We start from the raw sequence: 17912 nt of genomic DNA, 5'->3' as shown, positions 1-17912 counted from the left end.
GCACACATGTACAACACATGCACGACAGAGTTCTAGCGTAACAATTACAAATCAAACATAATGTAAATAAAGCAGCAGTAAATACATTTCTAGCAGAAAAGTCACTAATTCTATCTTTTACTCCTCCAGACCATACACTGTAAAAAAGACGGCACTCTAGCTCCGGGAAAGGGGCGGGGCCTGTGAGCAACAGCTGTCAGACAGTCCATCAAACACAATCCTGGCTCTGATTGGTTCTTTTTGCCGCCTTAGCCAATCATGATCTCTGACCTTGTTATTAACCCACGTCCTCACTACAGCTGTGTGTGAAGCCAGGGATGTTTTCATAACAGTTTATTTATTCAATACATGTAACGAACCACATTTAACGTTCAGTAACGATAACGGCGTAAAAAGTAATTAGTTAGATAATCCCGTTACTGAAAAACACCCACCGTTATTTTAAACGCTGCTAAACACGAAGCAGAACACTTTAATTCAGAATGATTATTAGTTATTTATCCTGAATTAAAAAACATCATGTAACCATGTCATAGTGTATCAGTTTGGTGACATCAGTTTACTTCATGAATGGCTGATGTCATACACTAACTGTACAAGTTTCCTGTATAATTTACTGTAGGAGAAATATCTTTAGTCTGTATATATGTTATTTATTTTATTTTTCTAAAGGACTGAGAGACACAACCATGGTGGAGGGAGGGGCCAAAGGTTCACTGGGTACAGGAAGCTCATTGTAAACTTGGTTTTGGAAAATAATGAAGTCAGATTACGTGAAATTCAAAGCCACATCATCAAAGACAAAACCATACTCAACAACATTCAACGAGTCAGTCTGTCTCACATTCTCAATCAAAACCAAATCAGACTGAAACAAGTTTCTAAAGTGTTTTTAGAGAAAAACTCTGAAAGAAACAAAGACACCAGACGTGTACATGTCAGTAAATACTGACTACAGTAAACTACACACTACATGTTTTACAGTGTACTGGATAACACCACATTCACTTTAGGTTCTTTGTTTTCTGGGAATAGATGCTCATACAATCCTACATGAGTTCATCTTCATAGGTGAGCCTGACTTCAACCTAGCAAAGACCAGAAGAAGAGGAAGAAACATCATTGTCCACAGAGACATTATAGATGTTCCTGACTAACATCACCATCTCCATGGTGTCCTCCACCGTCATGCCAACCTTGGACAACAACAGCCCATGTTCTCACATTTCTGAACAGACTCCACAACATCCTCATACCACCAGAGCGTATGAATGATGTAGACCATCATAAAAACCAGGACGTTGTTTTATGGAACAACGTGAACTTTCATGGTGCAGCCCATGTCCAACATGGGTTTACTGACCACCCACCATACTCACCATTTCTGAACCCTATAGAAGAGTTCTTTTTAGCATGGCAGTGGAAGGAATATGACCGACAACCCTATGTGTACATTCCTTTAGTGCAGACTATGGAAGAGATGTGTGATGACACTGATGTGGGTGTGATTCAATCAATCAATCAATCTTTATTTGTATAGCGCCAAATCATAACCAATGGTATCTCAAGGCACTTTACAGTAGAGCAGTCTTAAGGACGGACTCTTCATTTTATGGATACACACATATGCATATATACGTATATACACATACATATGTATCCCACACCCAACATGAATTCATCATGGCAGCATTCAGGGATGATAAGCCACTCAACGCATTTCTTCACTCAATGTCTGGAAAGAAAAGATAATGTCTATGATGTAACTAGACCCAGCTGTGCATTGTCCTGTTTGTGAACAATCTGAGCTATTTTAGTATTATGACAAGCATACTAATGATAAGAGTGATTTACATTATGCCCAACAGTGTGTAATTGGTTACACATACATCTGGTAATATGTGTGTACCACTTGATGAAAAAGTGTGATATTGATAATGCTATATTATACAGTCTTAGTTACAGTGATTCATTTTACAGGCTATAGAAGGTATTTTGCAGTTTGGGTGTGTGGTTTTGTGAATTGTGTATTTTGATAAAACCACACTAGTTTGCAAAATTGTGTTAGAATCAGAATCAGAATCAGAAATGTTTTATTTGCCATGTACAGTTTTAAGGACAGTACAAGGAATTTGACTTGGTGGTTGGTGCACAAAACAAACAACAAAAAGAAATAAAAACAAAACAACAAAGAACAACCCAGCAACAATAATAATAATAATAATGATAAATATAAAGGATGAGGGATAAATAAAGGATAGATAGAGAATAAAGGATAAATAGGATAAATATAAATATATATATACAGTGCAGCAGGTATCAAGCTGGTGGAGGTGGTGATCGGGTGGGGGGGTGGGGGGGGGTTCAGTGGGTGACTTGGGGTGTGTTCATGTGGATGGTGGCAGAGGGAAAGAAGCTGTTTTTGTGTCTGGAGGTTCTGGTCCTGATGGACCGAAACCTCCTACCAGAAGGGAGAGATTGAAACAGTTTATGACCGGGGTGGGAGGGGTCGGCCACAATCTTTCCTGCACACCTCAAAATCCTGGAGGCGTACAGGTCCTGGAGGGAGGGCAGATTGCAGCTGATGACCTTCTCTGCAGAGTGGATGATACGCTGCAGTCTGGCCTTGTCCTTGGCCGTAGCTGCAGGTACCAGATGGTGATGGAGGAGCAGAGGATGGACTGGATGATGGAGCTGTAGAAGTTCACCATCATCTTTGTTGGCAGACTGAACTTCTTCAGCTGCCGCAGAAAGTACATCCTGTTATAGCAGTTAGAAAAAAAAATGTAATAATTCCCATGAAAAGTTTATCTTTTGTAGTATTGCTGAGCATAAGTTCCTGTGGAAATGTTTCCACTTTTATTCAAACCTGGGAACGTTTGGATGCTCTGTGTAACAACTGTAATCCCAAAAAGTGTGTGTGTGTGTGTGTGTGTGTGTGTGTTCACATCTTATCAGCCTTTGTCTGAGCTGAAACACCATCAGTATTTCTACATCCACACTGCAGCAGCAGGAAAACATTTTCATCTAAACTCACAACGACAAACCACAGACAAGTGACGTTAAACCACATAACAAACATAAACATAAACATAAACATAACAAACACAAACATAACAAACATAAACATAACAAACATAAACATAACAAACACAAACATAACAAACATAAACATAACAAACATAAACATAACAAACATAACAAACACAAACATAACAAACATAACAAACACAAACATAACAAACATAATAAACATAAACATAAACATAAACATAACAAACACAAACATAACAAACATAAACACAAACATAACAAACACAAACATAATAAACATAAACATAACAAACATAAACATAAACATAAACATAACAAACACAAACATAACAAACACAAACATAACAAACACAAACATCACAAAAACAAACATAACAAACACAAACATAACAAACATAAACATAACAAACATAAACATAACAAACATAAACACAAAACAAACAACAAACAAAACAAACAAACACAAAACAACAAACAAACAAACAAAACAAACACAAAAACAAACAGAACAAACAAAACATAACAAACATAACAAACAACACAAACATAACAAACAAACACACAAACAAAACAAACATAATAAACATAAACATAACAAACATAACAAACATAAACATAACAAACACAAACATAACAAACATAAACATAACAAACATAATAAACATAAACATAACAAACATAATAAACACAAACATAACAAACATAACAAACACAAACATAACAAACACAAACATAACAAACATAACAAACACAAACATAACAAACATAATAAACATAAACATAACAAACATAAACATAACAAACATAATAAACATAAACATAACAAACATAAACACAAACATAAACATAACAAACACAAACATAACAAACATAAACATAACAAACATAAACACAAACATAAACATAACAAACACAAACATAACAAACATAAACATAACAAACATAAACACAAACATAAACATAACAAACATAAACATAACAAACATAAACATAACAAACATAAACATAACAAACACAAACATAACAAACACAAACATAACAAACACAAACATAACAAACACAAACATAACAAACACAAACATAACAAACATAAACATAACAAACATAAACATAACAAACATAAACATAACAAACATAAACACAAACATAAACATAACAAACACAAACATCACAAAAACAAACATAATAAACACAAACATAACAAACATAAACATAACAAACATAAACATAACAAACATAAACATAACAAACACAAACATAACAAACACAAACATAAGAAACACAAACATAACAAACATAAACACAAACATAACATTATAAATTAGATTGAGGTCATTGGTCACATGATTCCAAAGGTATTGAAAAATATGAAAAAAACAATTGTCATAAAAGCTCAAATATATAAAATATACCAGCACATACGTTTTGAGTCTATCTCCATGTATTAGAAGTATTTTTCATTATATTATTGATTGAAACACTTTTTTTTAAACGCGGCGCTTTCAGCGTGTTTCTCCCTGAACTATGACAGAGGGGGCGGGACTTAACTTAAGAGTGAATATCCAACGTCCAACGTGAAACCAACTTCACCGTGGTCATTTAGGTTTGTTGTGAAATGTGTAGAGTGATAATTATTGTTTTCATACATTTTGGCTTTTAGCAAACAACACTGTAGGGATTTGAACCACATCTATTCTGATTCTAGTTTGTTGTTCTCGTGGATTGTTTAGTGTCATTAATCTACAACCATCAGTTTAGATGCACACGGACTTTGTAAAATATTTATGAAATATTTTATTAGCGGTATCATTGCAGTACAAAAAAAAAGTTTTATAATTTATTCTAAGCAGTTTTTTATTATTTATTTAAAAAAAAAATAAAGCACACATTGGAATATACTTTTTAAGAATGTATTCTTCCTTTCACTAATTTCCCATAACAAGCTCAGTATGATAATCTGAGTCACAATCGCAGTCAACAGCTTGAGTAATAATGTTTCATGCAGCAATGTCTATACTAATAGTTTATTCTACCAAAAAGTATGATTATAATAAAACTCAATATGAAAAGGAATAGTTTATTAATATGTGTGCATGGCTAATCCAGCACGGGTACATCTCAGTACGCAGGTAAACTCAGACCGTGACACTGGTGTTGCCATTGTTGTGTGATTCTGGAGTCATTTTGTGTATTTTTTGTATAAATATTTTGTTGTGTGTATTTTGAGTCATTCTCATATTTTTGTTTTCGTTTGGTGTATTTTTCTGTCATGTATGTTTGTGGAGCCTTTTGTGTATTTCTGTTGTTGTTTTGTGTACTTTCTGTATAAATATTTAGTTTTATTTTGCTCATTTAGTATATTTTATTATAAATACTGTGTGTGTGCACATACTCCGTCACAGATTTTTTTAAATGCGTGTTTAGAAAAGAAACGGAAGGAACTATTTGAAACTTCCGTTAAGGCAAGGCAAGGCAAATTTATTTATATAGCGCATTTCATACTCAAGGCAACTCAATGTGCTTTACATGATAAAACATTCAATTGTTTAAAATCAATAAGAACATTTAAATCAATAAGAACAATTAAAATCATCAGTAAAATCAATTAAAATCATCAGTAAAATCATCATGACATCATCAACATGACCATAAATCTCTCTCAATCATACACAGTAGAGAAAAAAAGTGCCTTTAACTTTGATTTAAAAATGTTCACATGTGATGCTGACTTCAGCTCTGCTGCAGTTTGTTCCACTTCTTTGCAGCATAACAACTAAAAGCAGCATCACCATGGTTACTGTGAGCTCTGGGCTCCACTATCTGACCTGTGTCCATAGATCTCAGAGACCTGCTGGGTTCATACCTGACTAACATCTCACTGATGTATTCTGGACCAAACCCATTCACACATTTATAACCAGCAGCAGAACTTTACAGTCTCCTCTGAGGCTGACTGGGAGCCAGTGTAATGTGTTCTGGTTCAGACCTGAGCTGCAGCGTTCTGAACCAGCTGTAGATGTTTGATGAAGACCATTACAATAGTCCAGTCTGCTGGAGATAAAAGCATGGACCAGTTTCTCCTGATCTTTCTGAGTCATTAAACCTTTCACTCTGGAGATGTTCTTTAGGTGGTAGAAGGCTGTTTTTGTGATAGATTTGATCTGATGCTGAATGTCAGATCTGAGTCAATCAGAACACCAAGGTTTTTGACTTGGTCTTTATCTTCTAAAGATCCAGACTCAGATACTTGCTGACAGCAGTCCTCTTTTCATTGTTACCAAAGACAATCACCTCCATCTTGTCATGGTTTAGTTGAAGGAAGTTTTCACTCATCCATCAGTTTACTTTTTCTAAGCAGTTACACAACACCTCAATGGGACCATGGTCATCTGGGTTCAGTGATAGATATAGTTGTGTGTCATCTGCGTAGCTCTGATAATCAACCTTACAGTTGTGTAAAATGTGTCCTAAAGGAAGCATATAAAGGCTAAACAGAAGAGGTCCAAGAACAGATCCCTGAGGAACCCCACAGGACATTGGTAATCTGTCAGATTCAAAGTTTACAATGTTTACAAAATAACTTTGATCCTCCAAGTAGAACTTAAACCATTACTTTAACATTTAGTCCAACCCATGTTTACAATCTGTGCAACAACAGTGTATGATCTACAGTGTCAAATGTAGACTTAGATCCAATAGAATGAGAACAGATACTTTTCCTGAATCAGTGTTCAACCTTATGTCATTGATCACTTTGATCAGATCAGTTTCTGTGCTGTGATGAGAACCAAAACCTGACTGAAATTTATCAAATATTTTGTTGAATGTTAAGAATTGACTCAGTTGGTTGAAGACCACCTTCTCAATGATCTTGGCCATGAATGGAAGGTTCTGATTGGTCTATAGTTAGCCAGTATAGAGGCATCCAGTGTTCTCTTTTTAACAGCGGTTTCACAGCAGCTACTTAATCCCAACTCTCTCTAAACAGCTCTATGTGTTCAGCATCTACATCCAATGTTTGGTTTTATAGTGAAAATATCAGCGTTTATAAACAGCAAACAGTCAAACTAACATGAAAATAAACATTTTGAAACTTCTTCTCTCTCACTCGTCTGATTGGCTCTGGCTGCACACGTGACTCTAGCTCTGGTGAGGAGCTGTGTAGTGAAACAGATCTAGATGGTGCTCTAGCGCCCCCTCACACCCTGAGGTCAGAAGTTGAATAGGTTTCACTTCTGACTGAACATGAATGAGGTCTATGTGAAATAAAATTAAAATAAACATTTGGAAATGACCAAATTACTGCAAAATAATGGATCCACAAACTCAGACGCATGGATTTTTTCCTGTTTATTTTCTTTTTTTTGGTAAATATTTTTTCTAATACATGGACATTTTTAAGGACAGAGTTTGGGGAAATGTGCTTGTTTTGTAAAGGAATGTTTGTTGTTGTACACTTTTGAAAACATAATAAAATACAAAATTTAAAAGAGGAGAGGGGCGGGGCTATGGCGTCATTGTTTGCTGAGTAAACGATGACATCAGCACGGATGTTCTATCTCTCTATCCTGTCCTGTTGGTCCTTCTGACCACTAACCACACACAGTCCACGCAGATGGCTGCCACCTCTGAACCTGGTTCTAATGGAGATTTATTCCTGTTAAAGGGACTTGTTTCTTCTCACTGTCACTAAATACTTGTTCATGTGGATCATGTTGGTTTTTTCTTTCTTATTATGATTTTTATATTTTGATAAACGCTCTGAGGGACTTGGTCGTAATTTGCACTATACAAATAAAGTTTAATTGAATAAAAGATCAGAGAAGAAAGTAAAGAAAAAACATCAAAGTAGTCGTGATGGAAATCTTTTATTCTTTACCAGATATTTTTTAATCCTTAAAAACATTGTGTTTATTTAAAATAAGATTTTTTAATCTTTAAAAACAGGAATCAACCAACGTGCGTCATATCTTGACCAAAATCTTTTTGGTCTTTTCTGTGTGGAGTTTACATGTTCTCCCCGTGCTGCGTGGGTTTCCTCCAGGTACTCAGGCTCCTCCCACAATACAAAAACATGACGGATAGGTTGATTGGAGTCTCAAAATAACCTGTAGTAGTGAGAATGTGTGTGTGTGTCCAGGGTGTACCCCCGCCTAGCGCCCAGTGTGAGCCGGAGATAGGCACCAACACACCCCCGCCACCATGAAATAGGATGAAGTGGGTCTGAAAATTGATGAATGATTAAATCCTTGAAAAACCTTCATTTATTTAAAATAAAATGATTGATTCCTCCACAGTCTCATCATTAAGTTGTGGTGCTCTGAGGCTTTGCTCAAACAGCGCCTCCTGTAGGCGAACCAAGTCCAGCAGAGGTTGTGAGGAGGACTTAGAGACATAACCCTGATCAGATTCTCCTCTGGGGGTGGAGTCCTGCTCCTGGCTCCTCCCCTCCAACAGTGGTGACATTGTGTCAGCCTGTGACAGCAGGGGGCGCTGTGTGTGGATGTGAGCACTGCAGCCCTCTGGATGAATGTTGACCTCTGACCTGAAGGCTGGGAGTCCCGCCCTGATCACAGGGACGCACTGCAGCACGGGAGCGGCGTGCGTGTGTGCGTGCTGATCGAGCTCCTCCTCCCCCAACTCACACTCCTTCTGGAACCAGTCTGGGTGCTGGCGCTGGTGGTCCTGGAAGGCCTCGATGGCGACCCTCAGTGCCCGTCCTGACGGACAGGTGAAGTAGTCATGCACGTGGACTCCGTGCACGTGGCGGACGCGCCCTGGCTCGTACTTGTGGATGTCGAGGATCCTGAAGAGCATCTCCTCCACGTCTTTCATCAGCGCGTATTTCACCGAGATGTGGAACAGTGACGGCACGTCAGACTCGTCGCTCAGCTCCTCGAAGTACGCCACCACGTACATGCCCAGCGCGCCGGGCCGGTGCATGCTGGGTAGGAACAGGTTGAGGAAGGCAGTGAGGATGTCGTCCGAGAGCTCGTCCTCCCTCAGAGTCACCTGAGCCTCGCCGCACAGCGCCCGCCACTTTGCCTGCACACCTTTGGAGCACAGCAGCAGCACTTTGTCGCCCGGCTGCAGCCGCCGCCGCTGCATCTGCAGCCAGCGAGCCCCGCCCACCTGGCCCAGCGAACCCGTGTCCAGCAGGTCCACCAACACCTCGGCGCCGCAGCGATCCTGCAGGAAGGCGCAGAAACACAGCACCACGTCTCTGTACAGACGATGGTCGTGGGAGTAGATCAGAAGCACCTTGGGACGCCGCGTCACCTGCTCCACCTGCAGCAGCGGCGCCTTCTGCTGTGAGGAGAACGCCAACGCTTTACCTGGAACATACAGAGAAACACCACAACACTGTAACTCACTGCTGTTTACTGTGGCAGATCATAGGTTCACATCCTCTTATGGTTGATTTATTAACGTGATGAGTTGATGAGAAACGATGAAGATGAAGTTAAAGAGGATGACTCAGCATTATTTTTTATTTTCCATTAGACAAAGTGGGTGAAAGGTCAGGCTGGTAGGAGAGCACTGTGTTAGTTTATGCTTTATTTTATCCTTTGTTGGTTATTGTATAAATTAATAATTTCATAAATGTCACTTCTACAGCTCCATCATCTAGTCCATGCTCTGCTCCTCCATCACAGCTAAGGAACAAACTCTTTCCTCTAAAAGGACGTTTGAACAGATTATATCTGAGCCCCACCCCCCACAGGCCTCCGTGGACTAATTACACTCTGGGCTGAAACTAACCAATCAGTGAGGAGAGCTAATTTATCTTCATATATGCTTTTATCCCTGCTACACTATACAAACTCACACATAAATAAAGCTGAGTCATGAAAATCCCCAAAGACTCCTGAATAAACTGTAACACGTTTCAAACGTTTAAAGGTTATCTAGTTAAATAAACATCATCAGTTTACCACGCCTCGAAAAATGACTCGGCAGGAAACAAGTGCCAAGATCTTAAGGAAGACCACTCGTTAAGCAACGCAACCAGAACATCTGACCATGGATGGGTGAGGATCCATGACGTTAGGGAGGTAGAACCAATGATATCATCTTAAACATGTCATAGAGTGATCATCTAGTACCTGATCATCCACATCAAAGTCTGACCCTCACAACAAAGGAGTGGCTCTGTAAACAGGTCCTAGAGTGGTCCAGCCAATCTGTAGACCTCCACCCAACAGAACATCTGCTACAGTGTTAGTGTGTGCTAACCTTTAACCTCTTTCATCTATTGTTATTGACCAAATGTTTATTTCTGCACCATTTTACAAACACATTGTTTAAAAATGATCTCTCACAGGTGACGTGAACACTCATCTTTTTAAGTAGACAACTAACACTATCAGTGCTGCCAAATAGTGAGACGCACACAGGAAGTGAGACACTGACCTGGCCTCCTGCACAGGAAGTACACACACACTGCAGTCAGTGCACACACAGACAACACTCCCACTATGACCAGTGTGTATGGAGCAGGAGCACTGGGAGACTCTGAGAGGAACAAACATCATCATCATCATGTAAACCACACAGTTGTGTTAGTGTTTTTAAAGTGGTACCTGGACAAACATCCTGAAACATGTTCACTCGTCTGCAGTCGTTGGAGCAGCGTTGGAATAAAGGTTTGATCTGTAGGAACGACCACTCGGTCAGCGCACGCACACACACACACACACACACACACACACACACACAGTCCTCTCAGCGTCTAAACTCACCTCCACATGGAACAGGCAGCACCATCTCGGCCAGTAACTCAGATTGAAGAGCACGTTAACCCTCTCATCACCGTCCTGAAGGGGTTAGCATCATGGATTAGAGACACACACACACGCACACACGCACACACAGGTCTTACCCTGAAGGTCCACTTAGTGTGTGTGTGTGAGGAGCAGCTAATGATCAGCAGGTATTTCTCACACTGAGAGTCTGAGCTGAAGCTGACGTTCAGAAATGAGTCTGCAGTTGACACACTGATGTTGGGGATCCACAGGCTGCCTGTAGCACACACCTTCATCATCATCATCATCATCATCATCATCATCATCATCATCATGAAGAGTCTCACCTGTGTCTGAGCAGAACTGAGTCATCTTCATGTCACTGTGATCACAACCTGAGGATCAGACACAGAGGATCAAATTACTACAGACCAGTGACCAATAGAGGGCACTAGGCCCCGCCCACCACTTTAGGAAAAAAATAATAATACATTTTCTGCTAACTGCTCTGCTTTAGCCTTTAGCTTTTAACCTTTAGCCTTTAGCTTTTAGCCTTTGGCCTTTAGCTTTTAGCCTTTAGCCTTTAGCTTTTAGCCTTTAGCCTTTAACCTTTAGCTTTTAGCCTTTAGCTTTTAGCCTTTAGCTTTTAACCTTTAGCCTTTAGCTTTTAGCCTTTAGCTTTTAGCCTTTAGCTTTTAGCCTTTAGCTAGGGCTCATGGAAGGTCAGGGAGGAGTGCTCTCCTTTCCTCTGATGTAAAGACCCATACTGTAAATATATAGGACTGGTACAGACTTATGGTACAGACTTATGGTACAGACTTATGGTACAGACTTATGGTACAGACTTATGGGTACAGACTTATGGGTACAGACTTATGGGTACAGACTTATGGGTACAGACTTATGGGTACAGACTTATGGGTACAGACATTGTCCTGACATTGTTGTGTGTAGTATGTGTGCTCCATTGTAAACATCAAATAAAATAATATGTATCATTGAGTAGATGATGATGTTGTAAATATTAATTATTTTGTAAACAAATAAAATATTTGGTGATAAATAAAAAAATTTGAACAGATTTTATGAACATTTTATGTATAACAATAATAATAAAATATTTTATATCAAAATAAGGTATTTGAATTCTTAATAATTAGATTTTTAGGTATTGAATTCATAATAATTGTTAAAATAATAATAATAAAAAATACTTTAGGCTCAAACAACAAGAATAATATTATTAATAATATTGATAATCAATATAATATAAAAGTAAATCTCCATTTTTAATAAAGTTTTTTAATTCTGAATAATTACATGTTTAGGTATTACATTTTTAAACTAAATTCTGTCCTGAAAAATATTTTCTTTAGGACAAAACAGAATCTGCACCACGTCAGGTATGAAATTAAACTCTTAATGTATTATTATTATTATTATTATTATTATGTTCAACCCTAACCCTTGGTCAATGTATTTTTTGTAACTTACACATGTGCAGCTAATGCTCCTCTGTCATCATCTTTGAAATCATGCGCTTGTTTGAAGTGCATGCTGGGAAATATGGCTGACGGAGTCTCATCTGATGCATGCTGGGTAAAATGGGCGTGGCAAGTTCTCATCCGGGGATTTACAGCGAATTTACTGCTGAGAAGTGGACTTTGAATTGAAACAGAACTTGGCTCAAGTACACAGACTGAGAAACGGCCATGGTGGATGCTAAAAGAGGAGGAGCTTGTAGAACCTGTGCACGATGCAGCTACAAGTTTAAACACTGTGGTTTCACTGCATCAACAAACCATGAAGAAAAGATGGACAATATATAAACACTGCTAATGGTAGCGTACGCTACTCGTCCACAAATACGAGCTACATGAGGAGCCACTGAACAACCTAGCATCCTGAAGGAAAACATCTAAAACAGCTCCAGATATAACAAGAGACGTTGGTTAGTGACACCTGTATATCTGGTGTTGTTGTGGGATTAAACCCTAGTTTTACCTACTAGTGTGTGTGTGTGTGTGTGTGTGTTATTCCACTGTAACATATAAAGGCCCAACCAGGGACAGGAGATGTAAACTAGCGTTAGCTTTAATGTGCATCACATCAGCTGAACATTTATTTAGTTTCTATGTTGAACTCCATTGTCCCTGACTAATAAATAAATGTTGACTTTATCATATTTCTCTAGAAAAACCTCAAATGAATCTAAACAGAATTAGGGTTACCCTATTTATTTATATGAATTGTTTCTATACCTGTCTCCATTAGATTGTTTGAACTTAATCTCCAGAGTCTGTATGTGTAAGAAGACAGTATTTATATAATGTTATAAATCTAAATACATACAGTCAAAATGGAGAACACACCATTTCTCAATGGTCATCATTCTTGTTATTGTTAGCATTGATGCTAACCATAAGCTTTCCTACAATACCGCAGTAATTATCTTATATTGAACCGTGGGATTTAGATATCGTTACATCACATATTGTTTAGGGACAAATCACACATGTACACAGTATATTACACATGGACACTGGTGACTGTGTAGAAACAGAGAAATATGTCCAGTTCTACATATAATCCTGTTTAAAATCTCATTGTTATTGTTATGGTTGTTATGGTGATGGTGTTATTCTGCAGAGCTTCATCTGTGTCTGTAATTCATTGACATGTGAACAGACTGATGGTGTTTTAGCTGAAGTGGTGATCAGTTTATCTGGTGTTTGATAGTGTACAGATAGATGGACTCACCAGGAACACTGAGCTCTGAGCTGATGTCATAGCTGCTGTGTTCAAGCTGAGGTTTGGGAATGTTGAACACGGACACTCTGTACTGATGACCAGGGTCCAGGATCAGCATGTTAGCAGAGAAGTTCCACTGACACACACACACACAACCAGGTTTATTCTGAAGATCTAAGCCCCACCCCTTTAGCCTGTGACTGTGCTCAGACGGCTCTGCTACATGCTAATCTGGTCTGTATATGTTCATATGAACAGAACACTCACCTTCTCTCCTGAAGGACTTCTCATGTGCAGTTTGTCTTTGAAGGAGTAGCGCACACACATGTTCTGATTGGTGGAGAGGACCAGGAGGTGGAGCTCTGTGGCTTTCAGGGAATAGATGCTGCCTGTCATCACACACATCAGTGAGAACTACTTTAGCTCTGTTATTTCTAGATCAATTATGAGCATGCTCACTACCGGAAAATTCATTGTTGTGACTTCTGCCGTGCTGAGATTAAAAATTCAATTTCAAAGCAATGTGTTTTTTTTAAAAATATTATTACATGATGTGAACGGGAATGTTTAAAAAGTACAGAGAAGTGACCATTGTGGGAAAAACAAACCAACCCTACTGTGGATGCTGTGATGGTTCAGCTCTATGATAAATGTCTATAACTGACTCACTAATACAGACATGTGACCTGTAGACATGTGACCTGTAGACTCTCACCGTCATCTTTGATGGTCCAATTAGCTGTGAGCACCGGCTGCAGCGCTCCGCTCTCATCCCGTCTGATGTCAAAGCCCACCCTCAGACCCTCAGGTGCACTGGGAGTGTAGTCACTGACAGCTGACCAGTCGCTGTCAAAGCAGTTACCTACACACACACACACACACACACACACACACACAAAGAGAAAATTATACAGAAATATACAGAAGTTAAAAAATAGCAGAGAAAGATAGTCTACGCTACATTGGCAGCTTTTATTACGGGGGCGGGGCAACAAACGTGATTGTATCTGATCATCATTTAGCACAATGACCAATCTGAGTATAATCCAGAAAACTTTGCTATTTATGTTGTTGTTTTGGACATTTTTCCTCTAGTTTTGGATGTATTTTTTCTTTCAGTCATTGTGTGTTTGTTGTGTTTTATCTAAATGTGTGGTCATCTTGTGTTATTGTGTGTAGTTTTGTGCGTTTCCTTTCCCACATCTGCTCCAGCAGATTATTTTGGTGCTTGGAGAAAATGGCTGCACTTCCTGTTTCTGTTGGTCAGACTGGAGGAGATGATCACACAGTGAAGAACATGTTAGAAACCAAAGAGCTGTCTTACTGAGGGAGGCCGTGCACGTGACGTCCTGTGGATGAGAGCACACGCACACGCACACACACACACACACACACCTTTTCATTTCCTAATGTTTCTTCTCCAAAAACTACAGTTCAATCCTACATAATATGAGTCATAATTCAGTCACTCTGACATTTATTCACAACGTGAACATGAACGTGAACATGAACGTGAACATGAACGTGAACATGAGTGAAGCTTTTTATTCCATTTCACTTTCCTTTAAATTGTTTCTTGTGACATTTGTCGTGTCACAGTCACATTTCTTTGTTCAACGCTGCTGTGTGACCATAACCTGTGATGATTGGAGCCCCGCCCACTAACCAAGTGCCCAATGAGAGCTGGAGAAAAGCACCAACAGAGCCCTGTGACCCTGACATGAATGAATGAACAGGTACTCTCCAGTGCTGTTGAGCATAGAGGCCCTGATGTTGTAATTATGCTCCCTACGGAGTGATGGCGCCCCCTACAGTGCGTTTTCAGCAGTGTAGGGGGCGTTTCTGTAGTTTTGTCCTTTTTAATGTGAACATGTGGTAATTATTGTTTTCCACTTGGACTCAAAGGGACTTCCAGCTGTTCATGAGTTGTTTTAACTCTTTTTAATCTGAATAACTCAGAAACATGCATCAGATGCACCATCTATGTAATACAGTGTGCATCTTCTTCTTGGTAACCATAGCTACCATCCAATATAAACGGAGCTTTAACCAGACATAGTGTGTAGCATCACATGAAGCCGCTCCTCATGTTCATTACTCCACAGGTTATTGTACATGAAGCGTGTTCAGCTTAAAGAAACATCAGCTTCATTCTGGTCACACAGCTTCAGGCTAGGGCGGTATCCACATTTTATACTGTTATACCACGGTATACGGTAATACCGTAATTAATTAAAAAATATGACAAAAGGCTTATTGTGCGTTCACACCGAATGTGTGTGTGTGTTTATTTAAATTTGAAAAGTAAGTCTTGGAATCACTCTTTTGAATCAAATGTGTGTGTGTGTATATATATAAAACTACATTCATCATCACTTTCACCTATTACTCTATGACCTTTAGCTTTAAAGTAAGGCTGGAACAAAGATTAAAAACCATTTCAGCTTTATTTACTATAAATGAAAGATGTGAAACATGTGCAGTATTATTTAATTAGCTGATGGATGATGGGAGCTGTGTAGTAACGCAGTAATAAAACATCTAATCCAGCCATGAATCATTGTGTAAATTATAATTCATTCTCTATTAAATTTTTTTATTCAGTTTTTTCCGACATGGTTACATCACTTTTTTTTTTTTTTTGTACATGCCGATAAAGGAGACGAGAGAAGCAGTTTTCACACATTAATGCACACATTTAATGAAACTCCATAATATAAACTGAGCTCAGTTTTCCCCATCGTTATATTAGATCATTCAATTCTATCATTTTTTCTGTCAAATTATTCCACAAATTACATAAAAATTGGTCATAAAATCAACGAAGTGTAAAGTGAAATCACTTAATGTGATAGTGACCTATTGCTCTGATATGATCAGTGCTGTACATATATTATTATTATTTAACTATGAGCACAATAACGATTATATTACTCATTTCTCTGCCTGTAATGTGTGGCCCACTAAAGATAAACTGAGTTTGAGTTTATAATGTGTAATTGAAATAAACTAAATTAATAACAAATATGATCGATTCTCATCTCCTGTTTGTTCCACAATATAATAAATATAAATATAAAGGACTTCCTGTTAGACACCTCCTAATCCGGTCACCAGTGGAGGCGGGACACCGGTGCTCACCTGACGGGGACAGCGGAACGAAGAGTGAGAAATGAGCCTCACGGAGCAGCTGAACGGGAGCAGCAGGAGCAGCGGGAGCAGCAGGAGCAGCAGGACTCTACCGGGAGCCTCCATCGGTACCGTCACACCGTCACACCAGCACTACTACTTCCTGTTCCTGCTCGGCGGGAAAACACCGGACTTACCTCAGGCTGCTTTCACGGACCCCCGGAATCCCCTGTTCACTACAGTGATGCGTTCACTGCCAGCAACAGGAAGTTAGTGCTGAGTCATTCTAATCCATTGATTTCTAGTGACATGACTGGAATTTTTGTCATCAATAACTCCATTGATTGACAATATTTATACAGTACACCGTCATATGTATGTGTATGTACAATATATGTTTATGTAGTTCCATAAATAGTTTTTCCAAACGTAAATTCGTATTAATAATTAGTGTTAACAGCTTACCTGCTTTTTTTTTTTTTTTTTTTTTTGACATAGTTAAGGTTAAAATGTGTTAATATGTATTGTATACAGGATGTATTGCTTTGAATTTTCCAGACAGGGCACATTGAAAACATTTATTATGTTCATACATAGATAAAAATAGACTTTATATTTTTTACTGTGCACTTATGTATCAAGATAAATTCATTAAATAAATGTTTAACAAATTCAGAAACATTAATAACTTGTCATACAGTTTGCTGTGCTGTGAGAGGAGAAAACAATGGTTAGCATTAGTTAGCAGGAGAGATCTATAAATAATAAATCAAGATTATAACAATAAAATCTGTGAAGTGATCATATTCAAACACTTTATTTGCACTTTTTCCATAAATAACACAATTGAGAAACTTATTGTTTGATTAAAAAAAAGAAGATATGTATCCTATGTGTGTCGATAAAACTACGTGAAGTAAACGCTGTATCTGATAATGATCCTTTCATTTTCAAAGAAGAATTTAGAATTTTTTTAATTTTTCCTTTGAACATGAAAACAACAGCAGTGTATGTCATAATGAAATAAATAATAATAATAATAAAAATGAAAAATAAAAAAATGTACTAGTTTAGTGGAGGATAGTCCACTAACTTAACGCACATGTTAATGGCTTTAGATACGCTGATAATAATAGTAACGTCTTACTGTTTAAAAGTGCATCACAAACTGTCTAATCAGCTCTAGCTCCATTGGCTACAATAGTAAACTCATCACTTCCTGGAACTATTGAG

General features: G+C 38.3%; 1 protein-coding gene across 2 annotated transcripts; it reads right to left on the bottom strand.

Moving 5' to 3' along the window:
• Window positions 1-7911: 7911 nt before the first annotated feature.
• il17ra1a (interleukin 17 receptor A1a) lies at window positions 7912-16903 on the bottom strand. Of its 2 annotated transcripts, XM_028450956.1 has the most exons (11): window positions 16692-16903; window positions 14875-14899; window positions 14266-14412; window positions 13818-13939; window positions 13560-13686; window positions 11147-11194; window positions 10937-11076; window positions 10797-10871; window positions 10638-10707; window positions 10468-10569; window positions 7912-9389 (listed from the first exon to the last, which is right to left on the bottom strand). In XM_028450956.1, exons 1-11 carry the CDS (start codon window positions 16803-16805, stop codon window positions 8323-8325), a joined length of 2037 nt encoding a protein of 678 aa, XP_028306757.1. In that variant the 5' UTR covers window positions 16806-16903; the 3' UTR covers window positions 7912-8322. The 2 variants fall into 2 exon arrangements, with proteins under 2 accessions (XP_028306757.1, XP_028306758.1); XM_028450957.1 differs by lacking the exon at window positions 14875-14899 and having other exon boundaries at window positions 16692-16828.
• Between the last annotated feature and the right edge of the window lie 1009 nt (window positions 16904-17912).

This window comes from Gouania willdenowi, chromosome 6 (assembly GCF_900634775.1).
Source record: "Gouania willdenowi chromosome 6, fGouWil2.1, whole genome shotgun sequence".
Classification (NCBI taxonomy): domain Eukaryota; kingdom Metazoa; phylum Chordata; class Actinopteri; order Blenniiformes; family Gobiesocidae; genus Gouania; species Gouania willdenowi.
This window is presented reverse-complemented; position numbering and strand designations above follow the sequence as displayed.

Coding starts and splice junctions, on each gene's coding strand:
- il17ra1a (XM_028450956.1), bottom strand. CDS start 16,805: ATGGAGGCTCCCGGTAGAGTCCTGCTGCTCCTGCTGCTCCCGCTGCTC. Junction 10,872..10,936: donor ACACTAAGTGGACCTTCAGG/GTAAGACCTGTG, acceptor TAACCCCTTCAG/GACGGTGATGAGAGGGTTAA. Junction 10,708..10,796: donor GCTGCCTGTTCCATGTGGAG/GTGAGTTTAGAC, acceptor TCGTTCCTACAG/ATCAAACCTTTATTCCAACG.